Genomic DNA, 18,247 nt, shown 5'->3' on the forward strand with positions numbered 1-18,247 from the left:
CCCGAAGTGTATGATTGCTGTAAACTTCATGTTGCCGGTCAGCAGAAGGTCGGACAACAACAGCACCAGCAGCAGTGTGTTTGGGGCTGGTTACTGGTTAACTGGTTAATTGGGTCCCGAGTTAGTTTACTGGGAGTTTAACCGGAAGCTGCTCGGTCGGCCGGTCAGTTTGTGCTTTCCAGGCCGGAAACAGTTTGGAGCTAACAGGCTAATGTTAGCATGCAGGGAGCTAACTTGCTGAAAAGGAAGGGGGCGGAGCCTTGGATCTGCCAGCAGGTGAGACATACCTGGAGGAAAATGAGGTAGAGGAAGGTTAACAGGAAGAGATTAACTCAGCTGTAGTTTAACTAACTAGTCGGTGGTTAATTTAAACTAGTTGTTTATCAGTCATTATGATGTTTTCACTGCTATTTTCTCCTCTTCGTCCTTAATTATGTTCTGGTACCGTCTGACCCGAACCCTTGGAACGCACGGTACTGACCCGGCTAGAACATTCAGCTGATGGACTCCAGTTAGTCATCAGAGGAAACAGAAAGGTCAAAGGTCAAACTTGTATTTATTTCGAACATGATGGAAGTATAAAATCACACACAAACAATGAATGCAAAAGACACGTTTTTTGCACCACAATAATCTTAGCAATAATCTTAACAATAATCTTAACATGCTCGAAAAGGAGTAGGAAGAAGTAAGAGACTTATGAACTCCTCCCCCATAAACTCATACAATATTTTCAGATAGACCCTCATTATTAAATCAAATAAACAAGGTTAATTAATTAGCCGTTTTATCTGGGTTTACACTAGGGGTTGCTAGTCGACTAGTCGATTCTTTACTCTGCAATGACTTTTACGGGGCCAGTCCATTAGTTGCAATCGTGTAACAAAAGTGATTTTTCCAAGAAAGTGGACAAGGTGAATTTGCCAGACAGCTCAAATGCAGTTGCCAAAGAGAAACTGAAAATTCCAGATAGGGAATAGAGGCGTTGCGTGGCGCAGTGGTTAGCGCGGCGGCGCAGTGGTTAGCGCGGCGGCGCAGTGGTTAGCGCGCGGCGCCCTGCATAGAGAGACTGGAGACCGGGTATCTGCAGTCCGACTCCCGCCCTCGGGTCCCTGGGCCCAGGCCTCTCTCCCCTCTCTGCCTCCTTCCTGTCGGGTTGCTGTCAAATAAAAGCAACTAGTGCTGAAAAACATCTTCCTAGAGACTACAGGAGTGATGTGGGACAAGGCGTCATGATGTCGGGCTTTTTTATCCCTCCAGCTGATCGGCGTCTCTCTGCTATTGAAGCTTCTAACCTGGCAGCTTTACGCTCTTATAAAAATACAAGTCGTTCAACTCCTAGTTTACACATATCTAATTATACACACCCACACACTCATATGCTTTAGCCTGAATTCACACACACTAGTGCTAACTCACACCCATATTTCTATATCTTGTGAAAATGACCTCCTTACGTTTCCCCTTAAATTGTATTAAATTATGACTTTGTTTCAACTCCTAATTTAACTTGTTCCATAATTTTTCACCATAAATTGAAATACAAAAGCTATGGGTAAATTACGAATCCTTCAGTTTGAGTTTCAGTTTCATCCTCCTTCTCTTTCATAAACATGCTCTGTCTGAGATCAGGCAGCAGTTTATTAGATGCCTTAAACATAATTTGAGCAATTTTAAATTCCACCAGATCTTCACATTTAACAATTCTAGATTTTCAGAATAATGGGTTTGTGTTCTCATAATAACCAACATTATGGATGATTCTAAAGTTTCTGTCAGACACTCAGTGGATGTAAAGAGATTTTGTAATTAATTCCTCAAACCTCTCAACAATATGTTAAATATGGCAAAATCAGAGAGTTATATAGAATATGAAGTGGTTTATTATTCACAACATGTCTAGCTTTAGTTTATTCTGTAAATGTTTAACTTGAGATTTCCAACTGATTTAGTTAATTACTCTGAGAAACTTATTAACATAAACCTTTTCTAGAGTTACACCCTCTGTCTGAACTCAAATTTGAGCTTTTTTGTAACATTTCCCAAAAACCATGATTTTAGTCTCATCCAAATTTAGTGATTTATTGTCAAATAAACAATTCTTTAATTTACTGATTTCTGAGGCGATTATGGAAAGAAGTTGTTGTAAGTTTTCACCAGAGACCAGAATATTTGTGTCATTAGCAAATAACACAAATTTGAATACATTAGACACTTTGCTTGTGTCGTTTATATACAAATTAAATTAAACTGGTCCCAGATCTGACCCTTGAGGAATCCCACATACATTCTCCAGACAATCAGATTCAATATCTCCCATGAATGACATGAATGAATTTAACAAATAAAATGAACACATGAATAAAACTTTTAAAAATTTGGACCAAGAGAGTTTTTCAAGCCAGATGTCGAAAACTCATCATGACCATATATGGTAACAGGAAGCTGAGGCCTGTCCTGGTGGCTGTTGGAGGTTATTGATGGGTCTTTACAGGACATCACTAACTGTGATCGGGTTAAGGGAATATGGAAATAACAATAATAATGTTCCAACAATAACCTCAGAGCCATAGGGCGGCTGGCTGGTCCTGCCTCCTGTTGGTGACCTGAGGCCAGTTTCCTCTCATATTGTTGAAATGGAGTCAGAATCTCTTAATGATGAATTATAAAGCTGCATATGAAGAGCTTTGAGTGGCCTAATCAAAGTCCAGGCTGATAGAGGTGCTGACCTTCAGCAGGTCATTAATGCTGGGGAACCCTCCAATGTGTCTGAGTGAGTCAAAGGGTCAAAGGTCATTGGTGTTCATGGAGAACGTGTGGAGCAGGACTCAGAACCGGTTCTGGTTCTGACCCTGTTGGCAGGAAGCAATCAACACATCTGCATGGAGTAGATCTATGCCTCCACTGGCAGCCCCACCCAAACTGGGCCTGATGATGTCACTGATGATGATGATGATGATGATGACAACCTTTGGTTTCAGAAGCGGGTGTGTTTGGAGGCGGAGCTCCAGATAGAGTATCCAATGGAAATGTCCCATGGTGTGCCTGTGACCAATCAGCAGCAGGAGCAGCAGGTGCGTGCCAGTTGCCATGATGACAGCCAGTGGATCGGTTACCATGGAAACCGAGGACTGTCGTGTGTGGGCGCTGTTGCCATGGAAACCTGTTAACATATTCTGGTCTGCAGGTCGGATTGACCCGGACCGGATCTCAGCGCCGCTGCCCCCGCTGTCTGGGAGGAGAACCGGTAAGAACCCGAGGCTGGTTCTGGTCAGGGAGGGTCTAACCTCTGATGTCTGTGATGTCATCAATCAATCAATCAATCAGATGTGAGCTATCAGGTGATGTTAAACATGATGATTCCAGGGTCACATCAGCCACATGCTGGGTCAGTGAGAGGAAGAGGAGGAGGAGGAGGAGCTCAGAAACCGTCCAATGACATGCCTGTCCATCCAGTGGAAGAACCAATCAGGTGCCTTTCTGTCGGTTTCCCAGGAAGTTTTATCTGGAAACTCGACGTTCCCTCAAAGACTCAGTGAGCGATCACCCAGCGTCGCCATGGAGACGGGTCAGTCAGCACCATGTGACGGTGTGTTCAGGGACTCTGATCTAACGTGTCTTTGAACACACCTGATTCCTGATTGGCTGACTCAGACTTGGCGATGCGTTCGCTGCCATCAGGGCTTTTCCCGACTGCAGACGCTTTCTTCTTCTGTGGTGTGGAACCGCTCCAGGCGTTAAAGACTTTAGTCCATGTCTTCCTGGTCATGTTTACTAGTATCTTGAGAGGCTTCTATATTTTTAATTCAGACCTGACTGAATGTAAGATAGTGTCCAGCTGACATCATTTCCTGCTCCAGGTTGACCAATCAGAGAGCAGTTTTTGTACTGTAGACGGTTTTTAAAATAAAACGTCTGTGAACGGCTCTGGTGTCTGATTGTCCCTCGGTCAGGTGGCTACAGGTGAGCATCACGTCGTCCAGAGGGTCTGCACGCCATCCAGTGATGTCATCAGCGCCTCACTTTGAGGCTCCACCCACTCAGGTCATTGACATGGCGCCTATTCACAGAAAGCCCGAAAACCGCCGACGGCCATTTTGCTAATGGGCTGAGATAGGAGGAAGGCAAACTAGGTAATAGCACCACCTCCTCTCCTTCACACACACACACACACACACACACACACCCCCACACACACACGACCCCCACCACAAGATCCTGACCTGAAGGACGGACCTACTGGACCTCAAACTACCGGGGAATTTCCTGCTGATGTCTCTGAATGCTTCTGCTGTCTGTCATGCAGTTCAGTTAATTAATTAGTTTAAAGGGTTTCTACGGAAGCAGTCCAGCTTTGAGTCGTCGACTAGCAGCAGCTCTACAGATGGTTTAAACTCCAGATCCCATGATGCCTCAGGGCCGCTCCTCCCCCAGCGCAGGGTGGAGAGTGGGAGGAGAAGCGGAGGGGGAGTTTGGGAAAGAATGCCTGGAATTCATTTCCTGTCGAACAACTTTCACAGTGAGGAGGAGACGAGGAGGAGACGAAGAGTCATGTCCAAGTTTGAGACGTTGCTCCAGAGTGTGAAGGAGACGAGGGACTGACTCCTTCTCCTCCTGCTGGGATTCTGCCTCCGGGAGGAGGAGCGCTGACTCCTGGTTCTCCTGAAGGAACCCATGATTCCTGTTGCAGGAGGAACCGGACCGACTCCTGCGGGGAAACCGGGCTCTGCTCCTGCTGCAGGAGGCGCAGCATGGCCGAGCCGCTGCTGAGGAGAACCTTCTCCAGGCTGAGGGGCAAAGAGAGGAGGCGCAGGAAGACGGAGCCCAAACTGAGCGGTGAGCACTTTACCAACTGCCAGTGAATGCATCACGATGGTCCTCAGGGTCAGTAGAACCTGCTGGAACCAGTAAACCCAGAACTGGACCCTAGTCCAGGCGGCCATCGTCTTCACTTCTGCTCTGTCTTCTCAAACCCGCAGACAGCCGCTGTCGTTGTGTCGGCCCTTCTCTGCCAAGGTCAGGGGCCCAACAAGTGGTCAGGGGCCCAGCAGGGGGCGCCAGTTCTTGGGGTCGTCTGGTCTGGTTGAACTAAATGAATCCAGGCCATTTATTGTTTGATACCTGGGATCAGATGAGGATGAGAACCTGCTGGAACCTGGAGCAGACGGTTCTGACTAGGGCTGTCGTACACAAATATTTTAGGAATCGAGTAATCTATCGATTATTCTTATGATTAGTCGAGTAAATTTGATAAAATAAAATATTTGTAAATCTAACATAACATCAGTGTTATCAGATATCAATATCAGTCCAATTTTTCATTTTTGAGCTTCCCTAACAATAACTTTTCTGTAGTTTAGAAAACTAACCTGTAACAATAAATCTCACTTTCTAAGTTAACCTGAAGAAAAGTTATACAAAAATCTGAAATTATATTCAATGTAACAATAAAGAGGCAGGCTCACAAATACGCTTATAAAAATTGTCTATGATCCAGCTTTTGGTTTATATATTCATCTCCAGTCAGTTTAATAGATGAACTCTGACCTTGCCCAGACATTTAGCTTTGTGTTCATGTTAGCCACAAGGCAGCGAAGCGATCAGCTGCTGCTGTGCAGGTTTGTCAGAATCATGGCAGCAAACCAACAAAACGCAATGAACTTTGCCCATTTTTCCTCCCAAGCTAACCGAGTGAGCTGAGTAAAGCTGTTGGTGACTGACTGGTAAATGTTAGTTAAATGATGACTAGCTAATGTTAGCTACATGATAACTAGCAAAGCCAATATATCACGTTGAGCTTGTTAACAAGAACAGGCTACTAATTTTGTTATCTATGTTCAAAAGTACTAATTACATTTACTTTAGTAACTTTTTTGGAAAAAAGGTACTTGGAAGAATAGTTTTACACTTTGTTCTCTTGACTAGATTGATTTTGCATAAAGAAAATATTGGAAACATTAGATTTCCACAACATTTGAGCATAATTACTCAGTGTTTTATACATGTCACTGTTTATAACCTTATTGTTTATTTTGCATTAATAAACATTGCTATTTGAAATGTTACATAAAGGTTTGTTTACGTGTTTATATTAAAGTAAAAGCTCATTTTACTTTTATATAATCTGCCCCCCTGATAACCTCTGGCGGCTCCAGGCGTCGCGCCAGTTAGGATGTTTATCAGACATTATCGTCAGTAAAATCCTCCCAGACCGAACTTGAAAATTGGACCCTATGCTGCTAACACTTAGCTTTCATCAACAACTCAGGTGGAAGAGAGAGCGCTGCGCAACCCAAATAAGAACCCGACCGGAACCCGGTGTGCTAAATAATAAAACATAATTTAAGGAAGCTGAGCTGCCTCGAAGCTTCAAGGAATTTTAATAATCGAGGTACTTGAATCATTCGAGGAATCGTTACAGCCCTGGTTCTGATAGGTTCTGGACCATCTGGAAGGATTTCTCTGAGCCCCAGACTTGGAAGTAAATCCAGACCCGGGCCTGAGCCTGTGATTGGGTCGCTTAGCACACCGCCTGCACACGTATCAGCTTCCTGTCATTAGCCCTGCTGAATTTCCTGTTTATGTGTGCGGATGGACCGTCTCACTGCACTGGTTCTGTTCATACTGGAGCAGGATTGCTGGTGTAGAACTGGGCCTATTGGTTCTGAAGGAGACTAACTGGACCCTTCGGCGAGGACTGATCTCTTCTGACACCAGAACCCAATGAGAGTTACCTCAGAACCTGGCAGAACTGCCGGTCCAACCCAACGTTTCTTCCTGTGTCGCTGACTGCAGGCCGGGTGTGTGTGTGCGTGTGGGTGTGTGTGTGTCTCTGTCCTATTTATTAACTTTCTGAAGACCAATGGGCCTGATGGGGCCCACGGCCCGTTCCTGATACAGTGGACCCCTTGAGGTCCGGTTAAGGCGAGTTCGGTTTATGAGGTTTGGGTCACTAACCTTCACTGAAATGAATGGAAGTTTATACAAAATCTGAATGTGGGTAGAAATACACACAAGTCTGCATCTGCGTGTGTGTGATGAATAGTGAATACTCAGCAGTGTGTGTTGAACACAGAAGCTCCTTTCACATCTGTGCAGCTGTTTATTCAACCTCTGCCCCTCCCCCTCCTGTTTCTAGCTCTCAGACTCATTCAGATGACAGGAAGTAAAGCCAGCCTCTGGAGAGGGTCACTTCCTGTTTGGTCCTGCTTGTAGCCTTAGGAAGCAGTTGGGCAGAACCCTCAGAACCATTAGGAGGCATTTTACCTTAGGACATCTGAAGAGTTCCTGATAAATAAAAACTTCAGTTGGGTCAGTTGGTTCTGGGTCAGTTGGTTGTCAGTGGGCCCGTCACAATAACAAATGTGCTGGATGATAAATTGTCCCAGAAATAATTGCAGCAGCTCTGCATCCTGCAGCTTTTCTCTGTGCAAAGGGAACATGCGCATCAAGGGAATCTCTGACCCACTGGGCCAGAACCGCAGGACCGGAACCGGGTTCTGGTGTTAGTCTGATGGTCCTTGTTTGGCGTTAAACATGAGGCAGAGTTAAGTCTGTGTGGCACTCTTCTCTGTCTCTAAACATGTTTTCATTCTGGAGTGACCTCAGCATCAGGTTAACAGATCGACCAATCAGAGAAGAGGATAAACGTGTTTGTGTTTCACACAGAAACATCCCAACCAGATAAACGCAGAGCAGAAGCAGCAGCCTAGGGTTGCATTCAGCAGAACAACACGGCTTATTCACGCAGCTCGGTCAGCCGCTGACGCTGCCTGTCATGAGACGCTGCTCTCTCCTGAGCATGCTCAGAACACTAGCGACCAGCTGCCCCTTCACCAGTCTGAACTGGCGAAGGAACTAATGCATGGACTGGTTTTTCTGAATCATTCTGGGACCAAGTTAACCAAAGTGGTTCCACATAGAAAGGCTAAAAACCCAAACCATGCTAACAACTTCCCACGATTTATCAGTGTTCATGATCATGCTGGTATTTCTCTGACAAATGAAGCTTATTGTGACGTAAATTATAGAGTCTTTGAAGTAAGGATGTCATGATAACAGCCAGTCAGAGGTACACCGTCTGTAGAAGACTGTGTGCGCCTGATAGGCGCTAATTTCAGATCACTCATCAATTGAATCTTCCTCGGTCAGAAGGAATAGGCCAACTCCACTGGTGCAGCTTAGAAGGTTTATTGATAGAACAATAGCAGGTAAACGGGAGATGAAGTCACAGCCGATGGTGAGGTGAAGACAGCACCGAGGTGCCCGTACTTGGTGTGAGGGGGTGTGTGTGTGTGTGGTTATCTGAAACAGAAAAAACAATAAAGGTACATATTAAAAGCCATGCGAGCAAAAACGGCTACATGTACAGTAGATACAGGACGAAAATGGCCTGCAGCACCACAGAAATCCACCGGAGGGCGCCACAACACCACAAATGAACCGTCGGTCAAATGCAACAAACATACAAATGATAAAAACCGTCAGAACACATGAAATGAACGGTAATTCCCTCATATACTAATACAATAACAATATATATCTGGCAAAGTATAATACATACCCTGAGCTATTATAAGTAAAGGCCTGCATTGTCGGCAGCCAGAGAAACAAGAGGACGTCATCACAACAACCGACACAAACACAAATATCGTACATGGAAATGTATATATAGTTACATCATAAAAACGCACACAGGTTTCATACACACGGGATTACAAAAGGATTGATGTGGATGCTACTTCAATGCCACCGAGCCACACAGAAGCACTGAAAAACAACCTGCTCAGCTACATAAAATTAGAACTACAAAATGAACAGATGCATCTTGGGTAATGCAGTGCCAAACAAACAGATGGACTTTTAACACCGTCTCTTTGTAATGACTTCAACAATTTAAATCTAAATGCTCCTCTTGGGGTGAATCAACTCTGTGTTAACAGTGAATAGTCGACAGTCTGGCTGCTGGGTCCTGAGGAGGTTTTTCATTTGAAACTTGCACTACACAAACCCAAAGTTGCTCAATTCTGGTCTGCAGGTGTTTCATTTCCTGGCCAAATACAATCTGCCATTGTTTTGGCAAACTTACACACTGAAGCAGAACTAACTTTGGTGACCTCCGGTTGTTGTAACCGAGTGTGGATGTTGCCCCTTGTGGCCGCTGGTGTAAAACCTCCCTGTGGTTGCTGCTGTCTCTAATGTCTCTGACGATGAAGCTGCCAGTTACTGGAGTCTGCTTCTCAGCAGGTGAACCTGGTTGAATCCTGGAGAGACTGGTTGTGACCTGAAGTCTAGAACTATCGTAGCTTAGCATCAGTGAGCCGGCCTGAAGTCTTGACTGCCTGGTCTATGCTGGAGGAGCGTTACCTGGTGGAAACCCTCAATCTCCTACAGAAAGAAAGCTTTTATCAAAGACTGTAGAACTGGAAAAATAATTGGGATTCAGTTGAAAGACATTATAAACCAATTCAAGTCCTGATCAGTATTCCAAACTATAAAAAGGTCTTGATGGATTCCACCGTAGAATGAACAGATTAGAGTCTGTTATCCCCACTGTCATTCTTTAAGTAAACTGTAGCTTTAATGCCATGACTTGACATCTGCTCATGATTTTTGTGTATTCTTTTTTTATTTCTTGATGTATGTCTCCAATTTGTCTAATTAATTGTTGCATAAAGGTGTTTGTGTGAATGTGTTGGCCCCCACCACTAGTTGCAAATGAATTTCCCTTCAGAGACTAAATAAAGTGAACAGGAAGGCAACAATACCCTAACCAGAGAAACGGAGAAGCTAAGCGAGCCTTAGGGCAGGAAATGTGAGACGCCAGCAGGTTATCCAGAGCAGAGGGCGTGTTCATGTGTTTGATGATGCAGAACTTGAAGGTCCATTTCTCAACCTTCTGTTTGTTTTCTTCAGAGCCTCCAGTCAGCTCTGCCGCCATTCAGACGTCTCCATCATCACCATCACTGAACATCATATCCAGCACTGTAACCGCCGCCCGCCCTGACTCCAGCTCTCCTCCTCGAAATCACATCACGGTTGCTAAGAAACAGCAATGGGCGCGGCAGGAAGCTTCTTGTCCTAACTCCACCCACATGACCTCTGACCAGTGGTCGTCATGGATATCCCACCATGAATCTGGGCTGACCTGGAGCAACAAGGTATTCAGATGGGAGGTGGTTCCTGTTGATCCATCATCGTTCTCTCTCTGTGTGGTTCCTCCAGTTTGACTTCAGCTTGATTTCAGTTTGGTGACGGATTCTGCTGCTTGTCTCTCTTGGAGGTTGTAACTTGTGTTGCCGTGTTTTTAGGCGCATGCTGAAGCCGTGCCGCTTAGGGACGCAGTCATCAGTACGCACCAGGAAGACTCCCAAGCTTCAGGGGGCGCCACTGAGATTCCCACCCCAGGAGTCAGCGCCAAGCTGTCTGGCCAGCGGGCGTACCTGCAGAGCCTGGAGCGGAGCAGCCGAGCATGGGTTCTGTCTTCAGGAAAGTCCCAGGCTCCGGATGATGAGTTCGGGCCTCTGGAGGAGAACAGCAGCAGCAACATCTGGTACAACCCCATCCCAGAGGAGGAGGACGGAGGAGCCCCACCGACAGAAGAGGAGGTATGGAAGAGGAGGGATGAAGAGCAGGAGGTCGCTGATCTCAGAGGACACGGTTGTAGCTGTGAGTGCCCACAGGAGGGCGCCAATCCAAGCGTCAGTCATCAGGTTCATGACATTACTGAAGAAATCTCAGGTAAGCTGCTTCTTTCCACCAGTTGCTGTGTGATTGCAGTGAGTTGCTCATTGATTATCCGTCCGTTACAGACTGCCCTGCCTCAGACTCAAGCCCCGCCTCCCTAAACAAAGGGGGCGGAGCTGGGAGTGTGATGGACAGGCTGAGGTCTCCTGGTACTGTTCGGAAACTCTCTTTAAAAATGAAGAAACTTCCTGAACTCCGGCGAAAACTCAGTCTACGTTCATCTTCCCGTACTAACCGCCAGACCGGCGGAGGAGGTGGGGACGAGCCAACCAATAACAACGCAGCATCATCCCCGGTGCTGGCCAATCAGAACGTCATCAGCAGGTACCATCTGGACAGCTCCGCCCCCCCAGCGCGTCCTCGCCGTCGATCATCGAGACAACGCTCCGCCGGCAAAGGAGGTTCTTCCTTCTTTCCTTCCCTTCCTTCCTTCCATCCTTCTTTCCGCCATTCCAGGCCTTTGGTTGCCTCAGATTGCTTAAGTTAAACTATTGTAGTAGTTCATTAGTTGAGCCATTAGTCACTAATATGACTTAGTTACTTAGTTACTATACTAATGGGTGAACTTTTCCTGGTGGAGGTTGACTAGCTGCTGAATTCTTGAAGGCTTAGTTAAAACCTCAAGGCAACAGTCGGGTTGTTGTTTCTAACACTAGCTGGTTGCATCTGCTACATAGATTAACTCTCTTGGTTAGTATCTGGTAATGTTCTGGATGACGCTGTCTGCTGCTGGTTAGCTAGGCTAGCTGGGTTAGCTGGACTAGCTGACCCTTTGCAGTTACTCTTCCTCCTCAGGTCTGTGATTGAATGTGAGGTTGGGAATCGGCTTCTGTATCTTTGGTATTTCTTCGTCCTCCTTATTTGTCCTTGTCAGCAACCAAAGATGTGACTGATTTGTGACCAAACTGTAGAGTCAGGTACGCTGCTAGTTAGGATTTTGGTGAGCCTAACGAACCCAGTAGCCAATGAGCCCCTTTTATTTCTATCAGGGTACCTCAGTGACGGAGACTCCCCTGAGCTGTTGCCCCGGCAACAGGCTGCTGACCTCACAGCATCCCAGGAAGCTTGGTGTGACGTCAGTTCGTTTCAGCTGTACGTGGGCTCAGATCCGCCGCGATGCAGCCAGCGGGTGACGGGGTTACTGACAGTGCACCTGCTGGGCCTGGAGGAGATGAAGAGCAGCAGGTAAACTACAGCTGACTGGTCAGAGCTGGTCCTGGACTTTGACTATAAAATGGAAAATGTGCTTCCAGTTTGCAGTGTAATGTTTCTAAGCCTCTTTTGGTCTTAGATCAGAGGACAGCAAAGAAATCTTCTTGGCCATCCAAGTCGATGGGGTGACAAGAGCCAGGACCGCCCTCTTGACCCTCAGAGGCCACACCCGGCCCCTGAACCACACCTTTCACCTCGACTTGGAGAGGGCCCGGCAGCTTCGCATCGTGGTGCTGACACCAGGTACCGGCTTAATTCTAGGGGGTCCAAAACCCGACCCCAGCTACGTTTGGATAACCTGGACCTGGACCTGGACCTGAACCTGGACCTGGACCCGGACCTGGACCTGGACCCGGACCCGGACCCAGACCCGGACCTGGACCTGGAACCAGAACCAGAACCAGAACCAGACCTGGGCCTGAACCACTCTGTCCTGGAACCGGACCTGGACCACCCATTGTTAGGACTCTTGGCATAACAAGTGCTTTTTGTTTAGCTCCGTCAGCGGTGGGCGGAGCCAAACCAGACCAGAGTAATTCTGCTGGAGGTCCAAACAGGAACCGGGTGTGCTGCCTGGGTGGCGTCTCCATCCCGCCGCTCTTTAAAGGTCGATCACATTCCACCTGATATTGGTTATTGATCCTGGAGAAGTGATGATGGTTGAAATCTGCCGCTTGTTTCTGTTTCAGGAAGTCGCAGTCAGCAGCTCTGCCTGAAGCTGGAGCCCAGAGGACTGCTGTACGTCAAACTGACTCTGCAGGAAAAATGGGACACCCAGGTAACCTGGGAGATCCTGGTAAACTCCATAAATACTGCTGTTGCAATGCGCTGGGAGTCCCATAGATGGCGCACTGGGTGCAGTGGGTGTCCTGGGTTCGATTCCCGGTCTCAGGTCATTTACTGCTTGTCTACTTCTTCTCTCCCCTCCTTATTTACTGTTAAATAAAAAACACTAAAATAGAGGCTAAAATATCTTTACTAAAATAAAAGTCGCATACTGCTGTAAAAAGCCGAGAGGTGCTGGGAATCTGAACGTTTGTGTCGGCAGCACGGCAGGGATCCATCAGCGCCGGCTAATGTGTTTGGGGTTGAACTGCACCACCTGGTGGAGAAAGAAGGAAGCGCAGCTCCAGTTCCCCTGCTGATCCAGAAGACGGTGGCAGAAATAGAGAGACGAGGCCTGAAGGTGGGAACTAAGCTTTTTCTATTGCGACCGCTCCGACCCCTCAGTACCGACCCAAGACTGAACCGGACCTGGGTTTGTTCAGGTGGTGGGTCTGTACCGGTTGTGTGGTTCCGCTGCCATCAAGAAGGAGCTGAGAGACGGGTTTGAGAAGAACAGTTCAGCCGTGTGTCTGTCCGAGGACCGGTACCCCGACGTCAACGTCATCACAGGTCAGTGACTAGAACCGGGTCAGAACCGGAACCTGGTGCAGGACCAAACCAAGCTCAGGTTCTCACCCAGTCCTGAGCTAGTTTTCCATGAGGACTTGATTTAGAACCGGACCCACTGAGTGGTGGACTGTTTGGTTCTAAACTGCTGGCTGGGTCCAAACCCAGAAGTATCAGTCATCAAGTGAAACTGGAGGGAGGGAACTAAACAGAACCAGAGACCTGGTTCCCAAACAAACTAGAACAAGATGATCCCGAGGGTTTGGATTAGAATCAAAAACCCGGTACTCAGTACTGACTGCCTTGTTTTCTGAATCCTGATTGGACTTTCTTTGTAACAGGCCTTGAGACGGTGTTAGGTGTAAAATGTTGTTATGTTGATAAACTGACCGGTCGGGCTGGATCAGAACCATCCAGAACCAACCCTGTTGTTCTCCAGGTGTTCTGAAGGACTACCTCCGTGAGCTGCCATCACCGCTCATCACCAGGACTCTGTACCAGGTGGTCCTGGAAGCCATGACCCTTCGACCACCACTGGAGACCCCCGACCCAGAAGCGGCCCAGTGCACCGTTAGACTCCTGTCCTGTCTGCCGGAACCAGAGAAGGTACCACAATCATGTTTGCGGTTCTACAGAACCAAAATCCGTGGGTCTGTTGGTGATTGGGTTGAGCCCATAGGAACCCTTCTGACGGTTCTAAAGGGTCCAAACAAAACCCCAGAACCCTTACAGTCATTATTTATTCAACAAAGATCCAGAATGAAAAACTGAGAATGAAAATGAAACACTAAAATACAAAACCAACAGAATGTAACAAGAGTACTTCCTTCCTGCAGTCACCTCGGTTAAACCTTTATACATTTAGGGGCCCATCGTCACTTTCACGCCTTCATCCAGTTCACTACATTCATGTCATCACATCTGTGACATCACAGCCGCCCTCTCAGGGCTCCATTTATCTGTACCTGATGGGTCCCGCCCACCCCCCAGGCCACGCTGTCCGTGTTGCTGGATCACCTCAGCCTGGTCGCATCCTTCAGCTCCTTCAACCGGATGACGCACCAGAATCTGGCGGTCTGCTTTGGGCCGGTTCTCCTCACCCCAACCCAGGAGGCCCGCCGGGCGGCTGGCAGGGGGAGCCGGGGCAAGACCCTCGGTCCGGGGGAGGAGATGGCCAATGCAGTGGACTTCAAGCGGCACATCGAGGCCTTGCACTACCTGCTGCAGCTCTGGCCAGGTGAGCTGAGCCGACCCACTGCTGCTGCACTCACAACATTCACCCTTCACAATCTTCACGTTCCCCGTGTTCCTCCTTAGTGCCGATCAACCGAGTGCCAGTAGACGAACCCTCTCCTCCACGCTCTCCTTCCATTCCCCGACACCTCCAGGTCGAACCACGCCCGCAGCACTGCCCACCGTGGCTTCCCGGCGCCGACGGCGTGGTGTCCCGTCGGGGGCGTGGCGGACCAGCCCGGTTGGAGAGCCCGCCCCCCGTCAACCGGTATGCCGGGGATTGGACCGTCTGCGGGCCAGACCTGCCGGCAGAGGATGAAGCCGACTACGACGAGGTGGCGGGAAGTGAGAGCGAAGGAGGTAAAACTCCGACCGAAGGGGCGGCTCGGACTTCAGGTTCGGCCGAAGGCTTCGTGTCATTCTCTGCTCCATGTTTCAGGCAGCAGAGAGGAAGAGGAGGAGGAGGAGCAGAAGGAGGCTTGGCCGCCCGGAGCCACAGGAGGAGGCCACTTCGTAGACGACTTCATGGACTTTGATGCTCCGTTCAACTGTCGCCTCAGCCTGAAGGACTTTGACACCCTGATCCACGACCTGGACCGGGAGCTGGCCAAGCAGATCAACATCTGCCTGTAGGGGGGAAGTGGGAGGTGGGGTGTTCATCACCTCGTCTGGACCAAAATCCAGATCTGCCCTTCAGGGGTTTGTGAGTCCAGAACCAATCGGATCGCTTCTAGAAAATTACTTTTCTGAAAGTGAAGGAACTTTCAGTAGTAAAGTTTCTCTTTGCACGTTGGAAGTCAAAACGCTCCACTGCTGAGGATAGGCTGCCCCCCCAGGGTCACTGCTCTGCTGCCCCCTGCTGCCCAGGGAGGCGAACTGCAGCCGCTGCGAGGGTCTGGAGATGCTGAAGGGTTTTGCCGTCTTGAGGCCAGTGGGGTGGGGGGCAGGTTTTGTCTGGAGGGTTCAAGGGTTCAGCGTTTATCGGTACAGGTTTTGTCACTGTGAGAGCGTTCTCGGTCCTACTTGATGTTCCTGGCAGTATTATTGTTTTGTTTTGCACGCGCCCAGTAAGCACTTGTGATTTTTTTATCAGTATGTTTGTAAACAGATGATGTAACCAAAGATTTAAAGCACAGCTGCCTGTTTGTTCATTCCAAAAACAAATAATAAACACTATTGATATTATTTTAATTTCTGACTAAATGTTTCATTTTAGATGGAAATGTGATGTTCATGAGCTCATCCTGCAGCAACATGTTGCTCTCTTATTTATGCAACTATCAACAGGTTCTTCTGCAACGTTCTGATCATAAACATCAGATCTTTATTTTATTTTTATTTTTTCAGTTTGGCTTTATAATCCAACTGAGATGTGAACACATTTCAAAACTATAAAACCAAAATTCAATTGCATTTTATTTAAGCATGAACAGTAATGTTACATGGTAAAAAAAAAACATTTTATTTCTAAAGTGTGTTTAAGAAACAATCAAACTTTCAGTAAGGATCTGAACAGAATCCAACCTCAAGCCGAGGCAACGAGCAGAAACCCCAAACTTAATGATTAGACTTGATTAGAGTTGATTAGAGTTATCCTCATCATCCTCCTCTTCCTCTTTAGAGGTCAGTAGACGTTTGGGGGGGGGGGGGGGTTGCTTTACTGCGTCGTTCAGTGACTGCCTGATTTTTTTAATGACAGTGATTTTGTTAAACCTACCTCCTACTGACGTCACAGCGACCTTTGACCCTTTCTGGTCTTTTTTCGGAACCGTCCTCTTCCAGCAGCTAACGGTCTCATCCCGGATTATCCTGCCTTCTAGCCCCGCCTTCGTCGGTTGTTTTTGCTCCGGTGGCGGTGAGAAGGACGTGGTCCCCGACGTTTCCTATTGGAGGAACAAGGAAGCGGCCGACGTCTCTGAGCTCTGATTGGTCACTCTGTTGTCCGTGCGCGGTTGACAAGGGGCGTGCAGAGGCGCGTGCACAGCAGAAAGATGGCTGAAAGGAGAGAGAAACAGTAAATAAAGTCTAAAACCTGTCAGAAGGTCGAAGAACCGAGAGCAGAACCGAACCTGGACCTGCTGCGGCCCGAAGCTGCCGGAATTCACCGGGAGCTGCCGGAAACTACCGAACCGAACTTCTCCATGAAAGGCAGCAGGTGAGACAGAAATGTATCTGCGCAACATCAGCGAGCGTGCATACACACACACACACACACACACACACACAAGTTCATCATCCGGAACCGAACCATTGGGTTGGTGAGGTCAAAACCAGTCTGGAGGTTCTGGTTTTCTGGTTGTTCCGGAACCAGAACCTCAGCTGGACCAGAGAGAACAGGGGACGTCTACTGGTTCCGACCCGGTTCGACTCGGACCGGGTCTTCGATCAAACTTTATTTATAGAGAAGTTTTCAGACACATGATGATGATCAATAATTATATTGAAAATGTAAGAGAAGATTTAAAGATGAAAATCGATGATGGATGGTTTTGGAATTTCCTGTTCATCAGATCTCTAATCAATAAGGTTCATTGATCAGCCAGGTGATGACACCTGGAAGCGATCGATCATCCAAACATGGATCAATAATCAGGTTATTATTGGTGTCTGCTCTCTAAGCTTACTGGAGGCATGCAGTTGGGTCAGGGAGGCGTTGGTTCTGACCCGACTCCAGTACTCAGCTCCACATCTCAGCCGTTTGGTCCACCAGAACCATCAAAACCACCAGAACCATTCAGAGTCCAACTGGGTCACAGACCCCTAGACTAGTTTCTAGACCAGCTATCATTCTCATTCCTTCCCAGTTTAAAAAATTTGTCCAGGTTTTCCTCCAGAATGTTCGGTTCAGAATAATGCTGATTCTGACCCGGTGAAACATCAAGAACAATCTGGGTTTACCCGCTTCTCCCACTGCTGGAGGACTTCCTGATTTCTGTCCAATCACAGCCCAGAGAGCAGAGAGACTCACTTACTGTCATTCACTCCCAGTTGATTTGATTCTGGCTGGTTCTGGAGAAACTGGACCCAAAGGTTCTGTGGGCTAGAAGCTCCAGAAAAAGTTCTGTTTCATTCTTATTGGACCTTATTGAACCGGTACCTGCTGCCTCATCCTGACTGTCATTTCCTGTTCAACCAGCCAATCAATGCACAGATGAGTCAGCTGTGCACTTCCTGCTTTTGGAGCAGTCTCTGTCCGCTTGGTGTTCACATTAGAACCACATCAGAGGTCACTTCCACCAAACCCAGACTGAGGTTGGTAGGAGGACCAGAGTTTGTTGTTTGATCCACAGCAGAGTTGGATTAGCGTTCACACCAAACCGCTTTCCAGCGTTATTAAACATTATTAAACAGGCCACAGGTTTCAAGCAATATGGAAAGAGAAAGAATCTCTGCTGATGAAAATCATCAGATAGTGTAGTGCCGTATAACAAGGTATGAAAACATGAGATATTTAACAAAAACTGAAGCGTTATGGTACTGTGAAGAGATTTGTGGCTGATTCAGAACAAAGATGGTTTGTACAGATGAAGGCAGAATGAGGAAAGTTTCTTAGACACATTCATGGGATTAAGAGAGCAAAATGTTAAAATGTCCTTAAAGCAGCAAACAGTGATTAGAAGCTGCTGGAGCCTCTGGAGCCTCAAGGTGGAGGATCCTCCAGAGG

At 47.5% G+C, this 18,247-nt stretch overlaps 2 protein-coding genes and 1 long non-coding RNA gene across 6 annotated transcripts in view; 2 read left to right on the forward strand and 1 right to left on the reverse strand.

The window, feature by feature from the left end:
* On the forward strand, nt 1-15,774 carry syde1 (synapse defective Rho GTPase homolog 1). 3 transcript variants are annotated; one of them, XM_032557496.1, is made up of 17 exons: nt 1-276; nt 2,982-3,074; nt 3,188-3,247; nt 3,367-3,472; nt 9,916-10,160; nt 10,311-10,740; nt 10,812-11,147; nt 11,736-11,931; nt 12,038-12,201; nt 12,455-12,565; nt 12,648-12,736; nt 13,007-13,144; nt 13,227-13,353; nt 13,790-13,956; nt 14,341-14,587; nt 14,668-14,943; nt 15,023-15,774. In XM_032557496.1, the coding sequence occupies exons 4-17, from the start codon at nt 3,436-3,438 to the stop codon at nt 15,214-15,216; spliced, it is 2,757 nt and encodes a 918-aa protein (XP_032413387.1). In that variant the 5' UTR covers nt 1-276; nt 2,982-3,074; nt 3,188-3,247; nt 3,367-3,435; the 3' UTR covers nt 15,217-15,774. The 3 variants fall into 3 exon arrangements, with proteins under 3 accessions (XP_032413387.1, XP_032413388.1, XP_032413385.1); XM_032557497.1 differs by lacking the exons at nt 2,982-3,074; nt 3,188-3,247; nt 3,367-3,472; XM_032557494.1 differs by lacking the exons at nt 1-276; nt 2,982-3,074; nt 3,188-3,247; nt 3,367-3,472 and adding an exon at nt 4,192-4,836.
* Nucleotides 8,175-16,779, reverse strand: LOC116716680 (uncharacterized). Its single transcript, XR_004338584.1, has 3 exons — nt 16,653-16,779; nt 16,301-16,578; nt 8,175-8,304 (listed from the first exon to the last, which is right to left on the reverse strand). It is a non-coding gene; the product is annotated as an uncharacterized LOC116716680 (long non-coding RNA).
* LOC116716679 (rac GTPase-activating protein 1) overlaps nt 16,635-18,247 on the forward strand; it is a 23,696-nt gene continuing 22,083 nt past the window's right edge. For both annotated transcript variants that reach the window (XM_032557501.1, XM_032557502.1), the window contains exon 1: nt 16,635-16,738. The gene's annotated coding sequence lies outside the window, so the exon portion shown is untranslated. The remainder of the gene's footprint in view (nt 16,739-18,247) is intronic.

Source organism: Xiphophorus hellerii, unplaced genomic scaffold (genome assembly GCF_003331165.1).
Source record: "Xiphophorus hellerii strain 12219 unplaced genomic scaffold, Xiphophorus_hellerii-4.1 PGA_scaffold_78__1_contigs__length_500000, whole genome shotgun sequence".
NCBI lineage: Eukaryota > Metazoa > Chordata > Actinopteri > Cyprinodontiformes > Poeciliidae > Xiphophorus > Xiphophorus hellerii.

What these genes read in the sequence shown, in the direction of transcription:
- syde1 (XM_032557494.1), top strand. Translation starts at nt 4,752, where the DNA reads ATGGCCGAGCCGCTGCTGAGGAGAACCTTCTCCAGGCTGAGGGGCAAA. An exon ending in ACGCTCCGCCGGCAAAGGAG is followed by an intron (nt 11,148 to 11,735) that starts GTTCTTCCTTCT and finishes TATTTCTATCAG; the next exon opens with GGTACCTCAGTGACGGAGAC. An exon ending in CCTGCTGCAGCTCTGGCCAG is followed by an intron (nt 14,588 to 14,667) that starts GTGAGCTGAGCC and finishes GTTCCTCCTTAG; the next exon opens with TGCCGATCAACCGAGTGCCA.